The sequence below is a fragment of the Scyliorhinus torazame genome, chromosome 4 (genome assembly GCF_047496885.1).
Source record: "Scyliorhinus torazame isolate Kashiwa2021f chromosome 4, sScyTor2.1, whole genome shotgun sequence".
NCBI lineage: Eukaryota > Metazoa > Chordata > Chondrichthyes > Carcharhiniformes > Scyliorhinidae > Scyliorhinus > Scyliorhinus torazame.
In genome coordinates this window covers 342,418,362-342,437,743 of record NC_092710.1, presented here as the reverse complement: position 1 = coordinate 342,437,743, position 19,382 = coordinate 342,418,362, and the positions used below count along the sequence as shown (strand labels likewise).

Sequence of the window (19,382 nt, the reverse complement as noted above, 5' to 3'; positions counted from 1 at the left end):
GGAAGAAGAGCTGGGGGAGGAGATCGAGGAGGGGCTGTGGGCAGATGCCCTAAGCAGGGTAAACTCGTCGTCCTCGTGTGCCAGGCTAAGCCTGATTCAGTTTAAGGTATTACACAGGGTGCATATGACTGGAGCACGGCTCAGTAAATTTTTTGGGGTGGAGGATAGGTGTGCGAGGTGCTCGAGAAGCCCAGCGAATCATACCCAAATGTTTTGGTCATGCCCGGCACTACAGGGGTTTTGGATGGGGGTGACAAAGGTGCTTTCAAAAGTAGTGGGGGTCCGGGTCGAAACAAGCTGGGGGTTGGCTATATTTGGGGTTGCACAAGAGCCGGGAGTGCAGGAGGCGAGAGAGGCCGATGTTTTGGCCTTTGCGTCCCTAGTAGCCCGGCGCAGGATATTGTTAATGTGGAAAGAAGCCAAGCCCCCGGGGGTGGAGACCTGGATAAATGACATGGCAGGGTTTATAAAGCTAGAGCGGATTAAGTTCGTTCTAAGGGGGTCGGCTCAAGGGTTCACCAGGCGGTGGCAACCGTTCGTCGAATACCTCGCAGAAAGATAGATGGAATGGAAAAAACAAGGCAGCAGCAGCAGCCCAGGATCGGGGGGGGAGGGGGGGGGGGAGGAGGAGGAACCAGAAGGACTCTCAGGGTTGTTAATATATACTGTATAATATGTATAGGTCGTTGCGACAGATAATTATATATTGGACTGTTAAATTATATTTTTGGAGAGTGTTACTTGTGATAAGGCAGTTGCCAATTAGGGTTAGTTTTCATTTTTGTTATTTATTATTTATTCATTTTTTGTTTATAAAATAGGTCATTGTTATTTGTGTTGTTATAATATTGTGTAAAGGATGCACAATGTACTGTGTTGGTTGGCCAAAAATTTTCAATAAAATATTTATTAAAAAAAAAGTTATTTCTTCTTTTCACACAATTGTCAAGCTCCAAAAAGCTGAGCCGGGTGTTGCCCGATCGCCTCTTGATTTAGCTCATCTTCCCGTTTCCTTGGTGTGAGGCTTATACCAAAGAGCTGTGGCCTGGCTTTCTCAGTGATTCAAGGAAAGAAAAGGGCAAATCGACACAAGTTAGGACATCACTGTGCAGAATTCCTCACTGCCTCTTCCTCCCGAAGCCAGGGGAGGAACAGCAGAAACACATTTGGCTGTTTTGCTGGGGGGAATTCTCAAGAGCTCACGAGCGAAAGAATTAGATTTAAATTTGATCACTAGACAGAACATACCATATTAGTGGAACACAAACACCAAAGGCTTTTCAGTTTTCTCCTAGAAGTGGGCTTGCAGGGTCTCAGTTGGGTGGTGTACCATGTAGCATGGCTCCATAATGAACAAAAAAGACCAGGAGAGTGCTAGATGCAATTGCATATTTCTACGGAGTGATTTGATCGAAGAAATGAGTTGTTGAGAGCTTTGCTGGGATTAGTGGGCTTTGGGCCAGGCAGAGACAGCAGCCAGTGTTCCACTTGAGGACATCTAGGTGAGGGTAGAATCAGGCTCTGCTATGAATCCTTCCACAGTTGCAGAATAGCCACTTGGGCCAGAGCAGAATGACTGCAGTACGGGAGCCATTCTGAACCATTAAACACCTTTCAATGAACGACGGAGAGGAGAGAAAAGTACCCGTGGAGAATTAAACAAAAAGTAACCAGAATTAAATCTGTAAACAAAACAATTGAAAATACTTTGGAAATGTTCAACAATTGCAAGCCCAAAGTACAGTGCCACAACATTCAAAAAGGCACTGGTCACTCACAGCAGTCCCCAACCACATGTCTATGTCTAGAAAAATATTGATGCGTTACTGCAACTCCACATATTCCGACAGCGTTTGGTCTCACCATAGCTGAGCAGTTGTAGTAATCTTTGTGTGTCGGTTTCCATGGCTTCAGACACCGCCAGCAAAATCCATGATTACACTTGGCACATGTCATGCTGTAAAAGATACAGAATGGGGGGTTTAACTAGATAAACAAGACCTCAGTGTAGTTACTCCACATCTAATGAACCCTTTTATTATTGCACCATTCTTCTTGAGTTCCTCTCAAAACCTTGATGACTGTGGCCTTTGATTTGAGGAGGACACATTTGCCAACTCGACTGATACAAATCAGAGCCCGATATGGAACTCCCAGTAACCGAGAGTTACAATTTTACCTCCCGCAGCAGATTGTTTCCAGGGATAATCAGTGGACTTCCCAACCACATGTAGGTGGGTCGCATCAGTTCCACTAGTTTTCTTAAAGCCATTAAACACCCCACAATGAGAAAGTGTTGCCGACTACCCGTTAAAAGGACCATAGTCTACTCCACTAAAAGGGTACAAGGTTTGAGGCCCAGATTGTACATCACCAAAAGAAGCAAAAGGCAAGGAGGCTTTAGAATAAATTTCAGGGCAAGGTCGGAGTACAGAAAAAGGTTCTTCCATTTAAAAAGATCTTGGCATTGCACACATCTATGGATCTCCAGGAAGTCCAACTACAGGAAATGGCTTGGCTGGTGTCATCCCATTGTGACTCAGGGAAATACAAGTTTCTCTGGAACCACTGCGTCAGGGTACACAGATAATGCACAACCAGTATGGTGCTGCTTTTGTTCGGAATGGTGGCCGGCATGTCTCTGCAACTGACTGGGAATAATGCCCACTTGGCAGCTATCAGCCATGAAATCCAACTTCTTCAGCTGGGTAAAAGTCGGAGGAGACAAGCCAGAAATACTGAAGGAAAAAACAAACTGCTGGCAAAACAAAGGAGGATTTTCAGTGTAAGGAAGGATAACAGTCAAGGACAAACCTGGATCAGAAATCTCTGACATGGTACATTCGGGTTTTTTTCTAAATGTGATGGATAGAAGTCATTTCTAACATGCTCCGTCTGTTTACTACATTAAAGTAAGGAATTAGGAAAACGCACGAGTATCAATGTGGAATTCTTTCCCGCTGTCGGGTGTGGTGCTGGAGTTTGTTGGAGATTTCAAGACAGATCACTAGCTTGCTGTTGTGGAAGGGGATTGGGATCCGGAGTAAAGAGAGTTGAGGTCTAGACTAGCTAGAATCTAATGGAATGGCTGGGCAGGCCCAATGGATTGTCTGACCACCTCCGTCCCTTCCTTTTGTTCACATAGTTTATATTTAAAAAGACAATTCTGTATTCATTGACTCACTGAAGACAGCCCTCGTTCTTCTCGATCTGGGCATGACAGCTTGGGCAGCGTTTGGAGATCAGTTTCGCCAGATGTTTGCTTTGTGCTTCCATTGTCATTCCTTCATAGTAACCACCGTCATCCATCCACTGGGACATGTGGCTGCAGCTGGCTGGGTAGTGAGCCTGGAATAAATAAGGCATGGTGCAGGATCAGAGTCTGACCACTGAGCTTGGCTTGGCCTCCGACTGTGAAACACACTCACCGGCTGAGGATTGATCAATGCAAGCTCAGAAGTTGAAATGCAAGAAAATGCTCTAAATCAAACCAGACAAGCTGCTCTAATTTGACCAGTGACAATGTCCCTCACATTTTGCCTCCTCCATTACTTATACAAACCTTCCCTAGTAAATAAACAGTAAAAAGGTGATAAAAAGCGGAGTAAGGTTAGAAATCAAAAGGAAGTTTACACATTTGGGGGGGGGGGGGGAAGTATTAAATGAGTACTTTGTGTCTATCTTTACCAAAGAGGTCAATTCTACTCAGGACATTGCGACAGACAAAGAAATTCTGTTACTCGAAGGGTTCAAAAGGCACCAGGACTGGATGAGGTGTATTCAAAGATATTGAAGGAAGCGAGAATGGAAATTGCTGGGGCACTGGCCATAATCGTCCAGTCCTCTCTCGACTCCGGGAGGTACCCGAGGGCTGGAGAATTGCAAATGTTACATCCTGGTTCAAAAAAGGTAAGGAGAGCCCCAGTGTAGGTCAGCCAATGGTTGGCAAGCTTCTTGGCAAGGGGGCGGCATGGTGGTTAACACTGCTACTTCACAGCGCCAGGGACCCGGGTTCAATTCCAGCCTTGGGCGACGGTCTGTGTGGAATCAATCAGAATCAGAATCAGAATAATAATGCAGCAGAGGCCTTTCGGCCCATTGAGTCTGCACCGACGCATGAAAAACACGGTCTACCCAAATTGCCTGCACTTGGCCCATAGCCTTGAATGTTATGAGGTGCTAAGTGCTCATCCAGGTAGTTTTGAAAGGTTGCGAGGCAACCCGCCTCTACCACTCTGAGTCTGCACGCTATCCCAGTGTGTGCGTGGGTTTCCTCCGGGTGCTCCGGTTTCCTCCCACAGTCCAAAGATGTGCAGGTTAGGTGGATTGGCCATGATAAATTGCCCTTAGTGTCCAAAAGGTTTGGTGGGGCTGCGGGGATAGGGGCGGGGTGTGAGCCTAGGTGGGGTGCTCTTTCCGGGGGTTGGTGCAGACTCGATTGGTCGGGACTGCAATGTGGAGATTCTAAGATTCTAGAAATAATTATTCAGGATAGAATTAGTCGTCACATGGAAAAAATGTGAGTTGATTAGGAATAGCCAACACGGATTTCTAAGGGGGAAATTGTGTTTAACTAACTTGGGAGTTTTTAAAGTTGGTAACAGAAAAGGCCGATGATGGTAATACTGTTGATGTGGTGTACATGGACTTGCAGAAGGTATTCGAAAGTGCCACACAACAGACTTGTGAGAAAAGTTAATAGTTCACTGAATAGAAGGGACAGCAGCAACGTGGATCCAAAATTGGTTGAGTAATAGGAAGCAGAGAGCAATGGTCACTAGTTTTCGGACTGGAGAAAGGTTTGTACTGGTGTTCCTCAGGGTATTGGGATCCTTGCTTTTCCTGATATATATTAATGATCTAGAGCTTGGTGTGCACAGGACAATTTCAAAGTTTGCAGATGACACAAACCTTGGAAATATTGTAAACTGTGTCGAGGACAGTGAAGAACTTCAAAAGAACTTAGACAAGTTAGTGGAATGGGCAGATAGGTGGCAGATAAGGTTCAATGCAGTGTAAAAAGATGCAATGATGGAACTGTATCAGACACTGGTGAGGCCACAACTGGAGTAGTGTGTGCAGTTCTGGTCACCACATTACTGAAAGGATGTAATTGCTCTGGTGAGAGTGCAGAGATGATTTACAAGAATGTTGCCAGGGCTGGTGAATTGCAGCTATGAGGAGAGATTGGAGAGGTTGGGGTTATTCTCCTTGGAATAGAGAAGGCCGAGGGTTGACATGATTGAGATACAAAATAGTGAGGGGTAGAGATAGACAGGAGCAACCGGTTTCCCTTGGCAGAGAGTTCAAAACCAGGGGCCAGAGATTCAATCTAAGTAGTGGAAGAAGATCTGGAGGGGACATGGGGAGAAACCTTTTTACACAGAGGGTGGTGGGAGTCTGGAATTCACTGCCTGAGTTGGTGGGGGAGGCAGAGACCCTAAACTCTTTTAATAGGTGCGGGGATCTGCACCGTAACCCTGTGAGTTGCAGGGTTATGGGCCTTGTGCAGGAGGTGGGATTTAAAAGGGCACCTGGGTCGGCATGGACAAGATGGGCCGAATGGCCCGCTGCATCTTTCCTAAGGCTCCAAGTGAGAAGTGCTACATTTTTGTAGGAAGAAAATGAAGAAACAGTATAAAATAAGAGGTAAAATTCTTAAGTGGGTGCAGAACCACAGGGACCGGGGGCTTTTTTATTTCATTTATGGGACGTGAACTTCGCTGGCAAGGCCAAGATATTGCCCATCCCTAATTGCCTTTGAGGTGGTGGTGGAGTTGCCTTCTTGAACCACTGCATTCTTTCAGGTGTAGGAACACCCACTGTGTTGTTAGGGAGAGAGTTCCAGGATTTTAAACCAGCGACAGTGAAGGAACGGCGATATATTTCCAAGTCAGGGTGCTGAGTGACTTGGAGGGGAGCCTCCAGGTGGTGGGATTCCCAGATGTCTGCTGCTCTTGTCCCACTAGATGGTAGTGGGCATGGATTAGGAAGGTGTTGTCTAAGGAACCTTGGTGAGTTACTGCAGTGAATCTTGTAGATGGGACAAATGGCTGCCCCTGTTCATCGGTGGTGGAGGGGTTGAATGTTTGTGGAAGGGGGAGCAATCAAGCGGGCTGCTTTGTCCTGGATGGTGTTGAGCTTCTTGAGAGTTGTTGGAGCTGCACTCATCCAGGCAAGCGGAGAGTATTCCGTTACACTCCTGACTTGTGCATAGATCACTGAAGCTGGCAGGACAGGTAATCCTGGGTTCCCTTATTAATCAAGAACCTATCTATCTCTGTTTTAAAGACACTCAGTGATTTGGCCTCCACAGCCGTCTGCAGCAAAGAGTTCCACAGATTCACCATCCTCTGGCTGAAGAAATTCCTCATCTCTGTTTTAAAGAATCGTCCCTTCAGTTCGAGGCTGTACCCTCAGGTTCTAGTCTATCCTACTCATGGAAACATCTTCTCCACAACCACACTATCTAGGCCTCTCAGTATTCTATAAGTTTCAATAAGATCCCTCTCGTTCTTCTGAACTCCATTGAGTACAGACCCAGATGTTTTCAACTACTACTCATATGACAAGCCCTTCATTCCAGGGAGCATTCTTGTGAACCTCCTCTGGATCCCCTCCAGGCACATCCTTCCTGAGACACAGGGCCCAAATCTGTTCACAATATTCTAAATGGGGTCTGACCAGAGCCTTATACAGCCTCAGCAGTACATCCCTGGTCTTGTATTCTAGCCTTCTTGTCATGAATGCTGTCATTGCATTTGCATTCCGAACTGACAACTGAACCTGCACATTAACCTTAAGAGACTCGACCAGTACTGCCAAGTTCCTTTCCTTCAGATTCCCAAAGCTTTTTCCCGTTTAGTAAATCGTCTCTGCCCCTATTCTTCCTACCAAAGTGCATAACCTCCCACTTTTCAACATTGTATTCCATCTGCCACTTCTTTGCCCACTCTCCTAGTTTGTCCAAGTCCTTCTGCAGCCTTTCCACTTCCTCAACACTATCTGTCCCTCTACATATCTTTGTATCATCTGCAAACTTAGCAGCAATGCCCTCCGTTCCTTCTTCCAGATCATTAAATTATGAATAGTTGTGGTCCCAATACTGACCCGAGGCACATCACTGGTCACTAGCTGCAATCCCGAAAAACACCCCTTTATCCCCACTCTCTGCCAGGGGCTGGTTTAGCACAGGGCTAAATAGCTGACTTTTAAAGCAGACCAAGGCAGGCCAACAGCACGGGTTCAAGTTCTGTTCCAGCCTCCCGAAAAGGTGCCGGAATGTGACGACTAGGGGCTTTTCACAGTAACTTCATTTGAAGCCTACTTGTGACAATAAGCGATTTTCATTTCATTTCATTCTGCCAGTCAGCCAATCCTCTATCCTTGCCAGTATCTTGCCCCTAACTCCATGGGTTCTTATCTTATTTAATAATCTCCTGTACGGCACCTTGTCAAAGTCCTTCTGGAAATCCAAACAGGTCTTGACGACTGACTATCCTTTGTCTAATTTTCTCCTCAAAGAATTCTAACAGATTTGTCAGACGTGACCTCCCCTGACAAAGCAGTGCTGACTCAGTTCTATTTTATCATGCACTTCCAAGTGCTTCATAATCTCATCTTTAATAATCGACTCTAATTGAATAGCCAATGTTGTTCCTTTGTTTAAGAAGGGTAGCAAGGATAATCCAGGGAACTACAGGCCGGTGAGCCTTACGTCAGTGGTAGGGAAATTACTGGAGAGAATTCTTCGAGACAGGATCTACTCCCATTTGGAAGCAAATGGACGTATTAGTGAGAGGCAGCACGGTTTTGTGAAGGGGAGGTCGTGTCTCACTAACTTGATAGAGTTTTTCGAGGAGGTCACTCAGATGATTGATGCAGGTAGGGCAGTAGATGTTGTCTATATGGACTTCAGTAAGGCCTTTGACAAGGTCCCTCATGGTAGACTAGTACAAAAGGTGAAGTCACACGGGATCAGGGGTGAACTGGCAAGGTGGATACAGAACTGGCTAGGCCATAGAAGGCAGAGGGTAGCAATGGACGGATGCTTTTCTAATTGGAGGGCTGTGACCAGTGGTGTTCCACAGGGATCAGTGCTGGGACCTTTGCTCTTTGTAGTATATATAAATGATTTGGAGGAAAATGTTTTTGTGAAGGGGAGGTCATGTCTCACTAACTTGTTAGAGTTTTTTGAGGCGGTCACAAAGATGATTGATGCAGGTAGGGCAGTGGATGTTGTCTATATGGACTTCACAAGGTCCCTCATGGCAGACTGGTACAAAAGGTGAAGTCACACGGGATCAGAGGTGAGCTGGCAAGATGGATACAGAACTGGCTAGGTCATAGAAGGCAGAGAGTAGCAATGGAAGGGTGCTTTTCTGATTGGAGGGCTGTGACTAGTGGTGTTCCACAGGGATCAGTGCTAGGACCTTTGCTGTTTGTAGTATATATAAATGATTTGGAGGAAAATGTAACTGGTCTGATTAGTAAGTTTGCAGACGACACAAAGGTTGGTGGAATTGCGGATAGCGATGAGGACTGTCAGAGGATACAGCAGGATTTAGATCATTTGGAGACTTGGGCGGAGAGATGGCAGATGGAATTTAATCCGGACAAATGTGAGGTAATGCATTTTGGAAGGTCTAGTACAGGTAGGGAATATACAGTGAATGGTAGAACCCTCAAGGCTATTGAGTCAGAGAGATCTAGGTGTACAGGTCCACAGGTCACTCCAAAGGTGGAGAAGGTAGTCAAGAAGGCATACGGCATGCTTGTCTTCATTGGCCGGGGCACGGAGTATAAAAATTGGCAAGTTATGTTGTAGCTGTATAGAACCTTGGTTAGGCCACACTCTGAGTATAGTGTTCAATTCTGGTCGCCACACTACCAGAAGGATGTGAAGGCTTTAGAGAGGGTGCAGAAGAGATTTACCAGGATGCTGCCTGGTATGGAGGGCATTAGCTATGCGGAGAGGTTGAATAAACTCAGTTTGTTCTCACTGGAACAAAGGAGGTTGAGGGGCGACATGATAGAGGTCCACTAAATTATGAAGGGCATAGACAGAGTGGGTAGTCAGAGACTTTTTCCCAGGGTAGAGGGGTCAATTCCTAGGGGGCATAGGTTTAAGGTGCGAGGGGCAAGGTTTAGAGTAGATGTACGAGGCATGTTTTTTACGCAGAGGGTAGTGGGTGCCTGGAACTCGCTACCGGAGGAGGTGGTGGAAGCAGGGACGATAGTGACATTTAAGGGGCATCTTGACAAATACATGAATAGGATGGGAATAGAGGGATAGGGACCCCGGAAGTGCAGAAGATTTTAGTTTAGACAGGCAGCATGGTCGGCACGGGCATGGAGGGCCGAAGGGCCTGTTCCTGTGCTATACTCTTCTTTGTTCTAAAATCTTACCAATGACCGAAGTCAGGCTAACCGGCCTATAATTTCGCGTCTTCTTCCTCTCTCCCTTCTTAAACAGCGGTGTTACATTAGCCACTTTCCAGTCCTCTGGGACCCTTCCTGCCTCCAGTGATTCCTGAAGGATCACCACCAATGCCTCCCCAATCTCCTCAGCTATCTCTTTTAGGACCCTGGGGTGTAGTCCATCTGGTCCAGGTGACTTATCCATCTTCAGACCTTTCAGTTTTCCCAGAACTTTCTCCTTAGTAATGGTCACTGCACTCACCTCTGCCTCCTGACTCTCTTGAAGTTCTGGTATTCCACTAGTTTCTTCCGCCGTGAAGACTGAAGGAAAGTATCTATTCAGTTCCTCTGCCATTTCTATTACCACTTCTTCAGCCTCATTTTCCAGTGGTCCTTTGTCCATTCTTGACTCTCTCTCTCTTACCTTTTACATAATGAAAAAACTCTTTCTATCTTCTTTTATATTACGAGCTAGCTTACGCTCATATTTCATCTTCTCCTCCCTTACTGCTTTTTAATTGTCCTCTGCTCACTTTTAAAGGCTTCCCACTCCTTTGGCTTTCCACTAATCCTCGCCACATTGTATGCTTCTTTTTTTCTGCTGTCCTTGACATCCCTCGTCAGTCATGGTTGCCTCATCCGGCCCCTTAGCATGTTTCCTCCTCTTTTTCTGTTGCCTCCCAAATAACCCCCAAAAACTCCTGCCATTGCTGTTCCACTGTCTTCCCTGCTCGGCTCCCCTTCCAATTAACTCTGGCCAGCTCCTCCCTCATGTCTTTGTAGTTACATTTATTCAATTATAAAACTGTTACATGTGGTTCCAGCTTCTCTCTCTCAATAGTAAATAGGGAGAAATTGTTCCCGCTTGTAAAAGGGATCAAGGAACGAGAGGGCACAGATTGAAAATGATTTGCAAAAGTAGCAAATGTGATGTGAGAAAGTTTTTTGAGTGGTGCGGGTCTGGAATGCACGTCCCGGGTGTGTGGCAGGTTCAATTAAGACATTCAAGAGGATATTATGCTCGTTTGGAGAGCTGGTTCAGTCACGATAGGCCAAATGGTCTCCTTCTGCACAGTAACAATTCTGTGATATCCCTCCCAACTCTGTAGATTGTGTCAATTCCCCAAAACTAAGGAAGGGTCAACCAGGAACCTCATCACAGTGATGTGCTGCCCAGTAGCAATGCCCAGCTGGTTGAACAGCCGATCAGAATGCATTGTCCGTACCCCTGATGACGGATGAGAACGTGGCTGAGGTACAGCACAGTCAACAGTCTGCTGTAGAACGACAATCTGGCACAAGTTAGTGTCTGCAGGGAGCTGGGAAAACGTTAAGAGGTAAGGAGGAAAGACATTTTAAAGCAACAGGTGTGATCTTTAAAAGAATGAGATCTGTATTCAAAACCATCAGAGCACAAGGACCGAAAAAATGATTTTGACTGAAATATTTACATTTAATTTTGACTTAATTCTTGAGGGACACACACAGCAGCCCTAAGATTTCCAATGTGCTAAGTGATGGAACAAACCAACACGCTGCGTAGTTGGGTCCAAACCATAGCCCTACCCTCACAGAGTGTCAGCAAGTTCACAACAGGCATTCCCAAAGGTGCGGAGGAGGGCTCCCAACCCACACTCATACAGCTGTTAGCGTGCAGATCAAAGGCAGAGCATGTACCACTCAGTACCTTTTATCAAAGGGAGAATGTACCGGGGGTAAAAAAACACTTGCATTCATATCACCCATTTCATTACTGTCGGCCAGCCCAAACCACTTTACAGCCAATTAAACACTTGTGAAGTATTGTTGGAATGTATGAAATTGGTTACTGCTAATTTTTGCACTACAACATCTTACAAGCATCAATGTGATAATAACCAGATGAACTGAATGAAAGATGTTAACTGAGGTACAAGAATTGGCCTGAACATCAGGAAAATTCCCTCGCTCTTATTCAAAACAGTGCCAAGAGATCTTTCATTTCAACCCGAGGGGCCGCTGTTAGCATCTCATCAATAGATGGCACCTGAGACAATTCAGCACTCCCCTGTTGTTGCACTGGTGAATTCAGTCTGGATTTCAGAGAGGGAGAGAGCATTGACACTACAGATTTACCTCAGGGAAATTACAGGAGAAGCAAGAGGACCAACAACACTTGGAGCAAGTGCCAACGCTGCCTATCCCCTCCTTGCACAGAATCTGGTCACAGCCCTGGGGGTTGGTGCACCAAGTTAGATTTGAACAGCATTCCACATATCCTCGTAGCAGCGTTTTAGAATACTGTAGGAAGAGAAAGCACCATCAGGTTACTACCTCGGTCAGCAGCTCCAGACCACTAAGTTATCACATTCACCCCACATCTAATTCACCCGAAGCGCACACATTCTTTTAGGTGATGCTTTGTCTTCCTGAACATTGGTTCATATTTTTCAACAAAGGTTTCTATTTACTATAGATTTGCAAGATTTTTTTAACTCATTCATGGTATGTGGGCATTACGCTGGGCCAGCATTGATTGCACACCCGATTTCCCTTGGACTGAGTGACTTGCTGGGCCATTTCAGAGGGGAGCCAAGAGTCAACCACATTGCTGTGGGTCTGGAGTCACATGTAGGCCAGGCCAGGTAAGGACGGCAGATTTCCTTCACTAAAGGACATTAGTGAACCATTTTTTACAACAATTGATGATAATTTCAAGATCATTGTTACTGACATTTTCAAATGCAAATTTGATTACTCGAATTTAAATTCCACCATGGTGGACCCACGTCCCCTGAACATTCGGCTGAGCTCAGGATTACTAGTTGAGTGATATTAACACTGCACCATCATCTCCCCCAGATATGGAGGTGCTTTTTACGGGATGTCGGCACCAACAGAAACCAAACACCCTCTTCAGAGACCACATTAAACTTGCTCATATTTATGACATGCAGACAAATTCAATAAAAATTAACCAATAAACAGTTTCTATTTAGCAAACACCAAGGGGCACAAGTTAAAATTGGGAGAATTAGTCTTGAGGCGAAGATGAATGACTTCATCAAAAATCAGAAGTCAGCAGGGAAGACAACTGGTAAAAATTCTTACACAGGATGTGGGCGTTGCTGACTGGGCCAGCATTTATTGCCCATCCCTAATTGTCCTTCAAAAGGTGGTGGTGAGTTGCCTTCTTGAAACGCTGTAGTCCCTGAGGTGTAGGTACATTCACTGTGCTGTTAGGGAGGGAGTTCCAGGATTTGTCCCAGCGACAGTGAAGGAACGGCGATATATTTCCAAGACAGGATGGTGAATGTCTCGCAGGGGAACCTCCAGGTGGTGGGGTTCCCAGGTATCTGTTCCCCTTGACCTTCTAGATTAGTGATAGACGTGGGTTTGGAAGGTGCTGCCGAAGGAGCCTTGGTGGGTCCCTACAGTGTGTCTTGTAGATGGTGCACACTGCTGCTACTGTGAATCGGTGGTGGGGAGAGTGAATGTTAATGGAAGGGGGAGCAATCAAGCAGGCTGCATCGTCCTGGATGATGCTGAGCCAGTGTTGTTGAAGCTGCACTCCAGGCACGTGGTGGGTATTCCATTACACTCCTGACTTGTTGCTTGTATATGGTGGACAGGCTTTGGGAAGTCAAGAGGTGAGTTACTCCGTGCAGGATTCCCAGCCTCTACTGTTGCAGGCACAATATGTACATGGCAGGTCCAGTTCAGTTCCAGTATTTGAGAATTAACTTGACGCATGACAAAATAGAGAAGGACTGAATGAATTCAAGAGAAAATAACTAATCCAAGGAATGCGTAAAAGTACAATAGACATCCTGGGCGCAATCAATTACTACTCATTTTTCCCTGCAAAACAGCTGTACATCATAATAGAGTATTTGTGTACAACGAGTGACAAGAGAGGGGACTGTACACAGTCCCTGCTCCCGGGATTCAGCTCAAATAGGGACATCAATCACAGGATTCAGACCAAACGGAGACACTAATCCCGGGATTCAGAACAAACAGAGACACCAATCCCAGGATTCAGAACAAACTGAGACACTAATCCCGGGATTCAGAACAAACGGAGACACTAATCCCGGGATTCAGACCAAACAGAGACACTAATCCCGGGATTCAGACCAAACAGGGACACCAATCCCGGGATTCAGATCAAACAGAGACACCAATCCCGGGATTCAGAACAAACAGAGACACCAATCCCAGGATTCAGAACAAACAGGGATACTAATCCCGGGATTCAGAACAAACAGAGACACTAATCCCGGGATTCAGATCAAACAGGGTCACCAATCCCGGGATTCAGAACAAACAGAGACACTAATCCCGGGATTCAGAACAAACAGAGACACTAATCCCGGGATTCAGATCAAACAGGGTCACCAATCCCGGGATTCAGAACAAACCGGGACACCAATCCCAGGATTCAGATCAAACAGGGACACCAATCCCAGGATTCAGATCAAACAGGGACACCAATCCCAGGAGTCAGAACAAACAGAGACACTAATCCCGGGATTCAGAACAAACAGGGACACCAATCCCAGGATTCAGAACAAACAGACACACTAATCCCGGGATTCAGAACAAGCAGAGACACTAATCCCGGGATTCAGAACAAACTGAGACACTAATCCCGGGATTCAGAACAAATAGAGACACTAATCCCGGGATTCAGATCAAACAGGGACACCAATCCCAGGATTCAGAACAAACGGAGACACCAATCCCAGGATTCAGATCAAACAGGGACACCAATCCCAGGATTCAGAACAAACGGAGACACCAATCCCAGGATTCAGATCAAACAGGGACACCAATCCCAGGATTCAGAACAAACGGAGACACCAATCCCGGGATTCAGATCAAACAGGGACACCAATCCCGGGATTCAGAACAAACGGAGACACCAATCCCGGGATTCAGATCAAACAGGGACACCAATCCCGGGATTCAGATCAAACAGAGACACCAATCCCAGGATTCAGAACAAACTGAGACACCAATCCCGAGATTCAGAACAAACAGAGACACTAATCGCGGGATTCAGATCAAACAGAGACACCATTCCCGGGATTCAGAACAAACAGGGACACCAATCCCGGGATTCAGATCAAACAGGGACACCAATCCCGGGATTCAGATCAAACAGGGACACCAATCCCGGGATTCAGATCAAACAGAGACACCAATCCCGGGATTCAGAACAAATGGAGACACCAATCCCGGGATTCAGAACAAACAGGGACACCAATACCAGGATTCAGAACAAACAGGGACACCAATCCCGGGATTCAGAACAAACAGACACACTAATCCCGGGATTCAGAACAAACAGACACACTAATCCCGGGATTCAGAACAAACAGAGACACTAATCCCGGGATTCAGATCAAACCGGGACACCAATCCCGGGATTCAGATCAAACAGGGACACCAATCCCGGGATTCAGATCAAACAGAGACACCAATCCCGGGATTCAGAACAAACGGAGACACCAATCCCGGGATTCAGAACAAACAGGGACACCAGTACCAGGATTCAGAACAAACAGGGACACCAATCCCGGGATTCAGAACAAACAGACACACTAATCCCGGGATTCAGAACAAACAGACACACTAATCCCGGGATTCAGAACAAACAGAGACACTAATCCCGGGATTCAGATCAAACCGGGACACCAATCCCGGGATTCAGATCAAACAGGGACACCAATCCCGGGATTCAGATCAAACAGAGACACCAATCCCGGGATTCAGAACAAACGGAGACACCAATCCCGGGATTCAGAACAAATGGAGACACCAATCCCGGGATTCAGAACAAACAGGGACACCAATACCAGGATTCAGATCAAACAGGGACACCAATCCCGGGATTCAGATCAAACAGAGACACCAATCCCGGGATTCAGAACAAACGGAGACACCAATCCCGGGATTCAGAACAAATGGAGACACCAATCCCGGGATTCAGAACAAATGGAGACACCAATCCCGGGATTCAGAACAAACAGGGACACCAATCCCGGGATTCAGATCAAACAGAGACACCAATCCCGGGATTCAGAACAAACGGAGACACCAATCCCGGGATTCAGAACAAACAGGGACACCAATACCAGGATTCAGAACAAACAGGGACACCAATCCCGGGATTCAGAACAAACAGACACACTAATCCCGGGATTCAGAACAAACAGACACACTAATCCCGGGATTCAGATCAAACCGGGACACCAATCCCGGGATTCAGATCAAACAGGGACACCAATCCCGGGATTCAGATCAAACAGAGACACCAATCCCGGGATTCAGAACAAACGGAGACACCAATCCCGGGATTCAGAACAAACGGAGACACCAATCCCGGGATTCAGAACAAACAGGGACACCAATACCAGGATTCAGATCAAACAGGGACACCAATCCCGGGATTCAGATCAAACAGAGACACCAATCCCGGGATTCAGAACAAATGGAGACACCAATCCCGGGATTCAGAACAAATGGAGACACCAATCCCGGGATTCAGAACAAACAGGGACACCAATCCCGGGATTCAGATCAAACAGAGACACCAATCCCGGGATTCAGATCAAACGGAGACACCAATCCCAGGATTCAGAACAAACGGAGACACCAATCCCGGGATTCAGATCAAACAGGGACACCAATCCCGGGATTCAGATCAAACAGGGACACCAATCCCGGGATTCAGATCAAACAGGGACACCAATCCCAGGATTCAGAACAAACAGACACTAATCCCGGGATTCAGATCAAACAGGGACACCAATCCCGGGATTCAGAACAAACAGAGACACCAATCCCGGGATTCAGAACAAACGGAGACACCAATCCCGGGATTCAGATCAAACAGGGACACCAATCCCGGGATTCAGAACAAACAGAGACACCAATCCCAGGATTCAGATCAAACAGGGACACCAATCCCGGGATTCAGATCAAACAGGGACACCAATCCCGGGATTCAGAACAAACGGAGACACCAATCCCAGGATTCAGATCAAACAGGGACACCAATCCCGGGATTCAGAACAAACAGAGACACCAATCCCAGGATTCAGAACAAACGGAGACACCAATCCCGGGATTCAGAACAAACAGAGACACTAATCGCGGGATTCAGAACAAACGGAGACACCAATCCCGGGATTCAGATCAAACAGGGACACCATTCCCGGGATTCAGAACAAACAGAGACACCAATCCCAGGATTCAGATCAAACAGGGACACCAATCCCAGGATTCAGAACAAACGGAGACACCAATCCCAGGATTCAGAACAAACGGAGACACCAATCCCGGGATTCAGATCAAACAGGGACACCAATCCCAGGATTCAGAACTAACGGAGACACCATTCCCGGGATTCAGAACAAACAGAGACACCAATCCCAGGATTCAGATCAAACAGGGACACCAATCCCAGGATTCAGAACAAACGGAGACACCATTCCCGGGATTCAGAACAAACAGAGACACCAATCCCAGGATTCAGATCAAACAGGGACACCAATCCCAGGATTCAGAACAAACGGAGACACCAATCCCAGGATTCAGAACAAACGGAGACACCAATCCCGGGATTCAGATCAAACAGGGACACCAATCCCGGGATTCAGATCAAACAGAGACACCAATCCCAGGATTCAGAACAAACGGAGACACCAATCCCGGGATTCAGATCAAACAGGGACACCATTCCCGGGATTCAGATCAAACAGGGACACCAATCCCGGGATTCAGAACAAACGGAGACACCAATCCCGGGATTCAGATCAAACAGGGACACCAATCCCAGGATTCAGAACAAACGGAGACACCAATCCCGGGATTCAGAACAAACAGGGACACCAATCCCGGGATTCAGAACAAACGGAGACACCAATCCCGGGATTCAGATCAAACAGGGACACCAATCCCGGGATTCAGAACAAACGGAGACACCAATCCCGGGATTCAGAACAAACAGGGACACCAATCCCGGGATTCAGATCAAACAGAGACACCAATTCCGGGATTCAGAACAAACAGGGACACCAATCCCAGGATTCAGAACAAACAGGGACACCAATCCCAGGATTCAGAACAAACGGAGACACCAATCCCGGGATTCAGAACAAACAGAGACACCAATCCCAGGATTCAGATCAAACAGGGACACCAATCCCGGGATTCAGATCAAACAGAGACACCAATCCCGGGATTCAGATCAAACAGAGACACCAATCCCAGGATTCAGAACAAACAGGGACACCAATCCCGGGATTCAGATCAAACAGAGACACCAATCCCAGGATTCAGAACAAACAGGGACACCAATCCCGGGATTCAGATCAAACAGAGACACCAATCCCGGGATTCAGATCAAACAGAGACACCAATCCCAGGATTCAGAACAAACAGGGACACCAATCCCGGGATTCAGATCAAACGGAGACACCAATCCCGGGATTCAGAACAAACAGAGACACCAATCCCGGGATTCAGATCAAACAGGGACACCAATCCCAGGATTCAGAACAAACAGGGACACCAATCCCGGGATTCAGATCAAACAGAGACACCAATCCCAGGATTCAGAACAAACAGGGACACCAATCCCGGGATTAAGATCACAGAGACACCAATCCCGGGATTCAGAACAAATAGAGACACCAATCCCGGGATTCAGAACAAACGGAGACACCAATCCCAGGATTCAGAACAAACGGAGACACTAATCCCGGGATTCAGAACAAACAGGGACACCAATCCCGGGATTCAGATCAAACAGAGACACCAATCCCAGGATTCAGAACAAACAGGGACACCAATCCCGGGATTCAGATCAAACGGAGACACCAATCCCGGGATTCAGAACAAACAGAGACACCAATCCCGGGATTCAGATCAAACAGAGACACCAATCCCAGGATTCAGAACAAACAGGGACACCAATCCCGGGATTCAGATCAAACAGAGACACCAATCCCGGGATTAAGATCACAGAGACACCAATCCCGGGATTCAGAACAAACAGAGACACCAATCCCGGGATTCAGATCAAACAGAGACACCAATCCCGGGATTCAGAACAAACAGAGACACCAATCCCAGGATTCAGAACAAACAGGGACACCAATCCCGGGATTCAGAACTAACGGAGACACCAATCCCGGGATTCAGAACAAACAGGGACACCAATCCCGGGATTCAGAACAAACAGAGACACCAATCCCAGGATTCAGAACAAACGGACACCAATCCCGGGATTCAGAACAAATGGAGACACCAATCCCAGGATTCAGAACAAACGGAGACACCAATCCCGGGATTCAGATCAAACAGAGACACCAATCCCAGGATTCAGAACAAACAGGGACACCAATCCCGGGATTCAGAACAAACAGGGACACCAATCCCGGGATTCAGATCAAACAGAGACACCAATCCCGGGATTAAGATCACAGAGACACCAATCCCAGGATTCAGAACAAACGGAGACACCAATCCCGGGATTCAGATCAAACAGAGACACCAATCCCGGGATTAAGATCACAGAGACACCAATCCCGGGATTCAGAACTAACGGAGACACCAATCCCGGGATTCAGAACAAACAGGGACACCAATCCCGGGATTCAGAACAAACAGGGACACCAATCCCGGGATTCAGAACAAACAGAGACACTAATCCCGGGATTCAGAACAAACAGAGACACTAATCCCGGGATTCAGATCAAACAGGGTCACCAATCCCGGGATTCAGAACAAACCGGGACACCAATCCCAGGATTCAGATCAAACAGGGACACCAATCCCAGGAGTCAGAACAAACAGAGACACCAATCCCGGGATTCAGAACAAACAGGGACACCAATCCCAGGATTCAGAACAAACAGACACACTAATCCCGGGATTCAGAACAAGCAGAGACACTAATCCCGGGATTC

The 19,382-nt window shown here is 46.8% G+C and overlaps 1 protein-coding gene across 1 annotated transcript in view; it reads right to left on the bottom strand.

Annotated features, from left to right (window-relative positions):
- The window catches only part of LOC140411187 (cullin-9), a 463,592-nt gene that overhangs the window by 103,447 nt on the left and 340,763 nt on the right, over positions 1-19,382 (bottom strand). The window contains exons 32-34 of the mRNA XM_072500276.1: positions 11,536-11,700; positions 3,185-3,348; positions 1,864-1,957 (exon numbers count right to left, since the gene is read on the bottom strand). Of these exons, the coding sequence (XP_072356377.1) occupies positions 1,864-1,957; positions 3,185-3,348; positions 11,536-11,700 (423 nt within the window). The remainder of the gene's footprint in view (positions 1-1,863; positions 1,958-3,184; positions 3,349-11,535; positions 11,701-19,382) is intronic.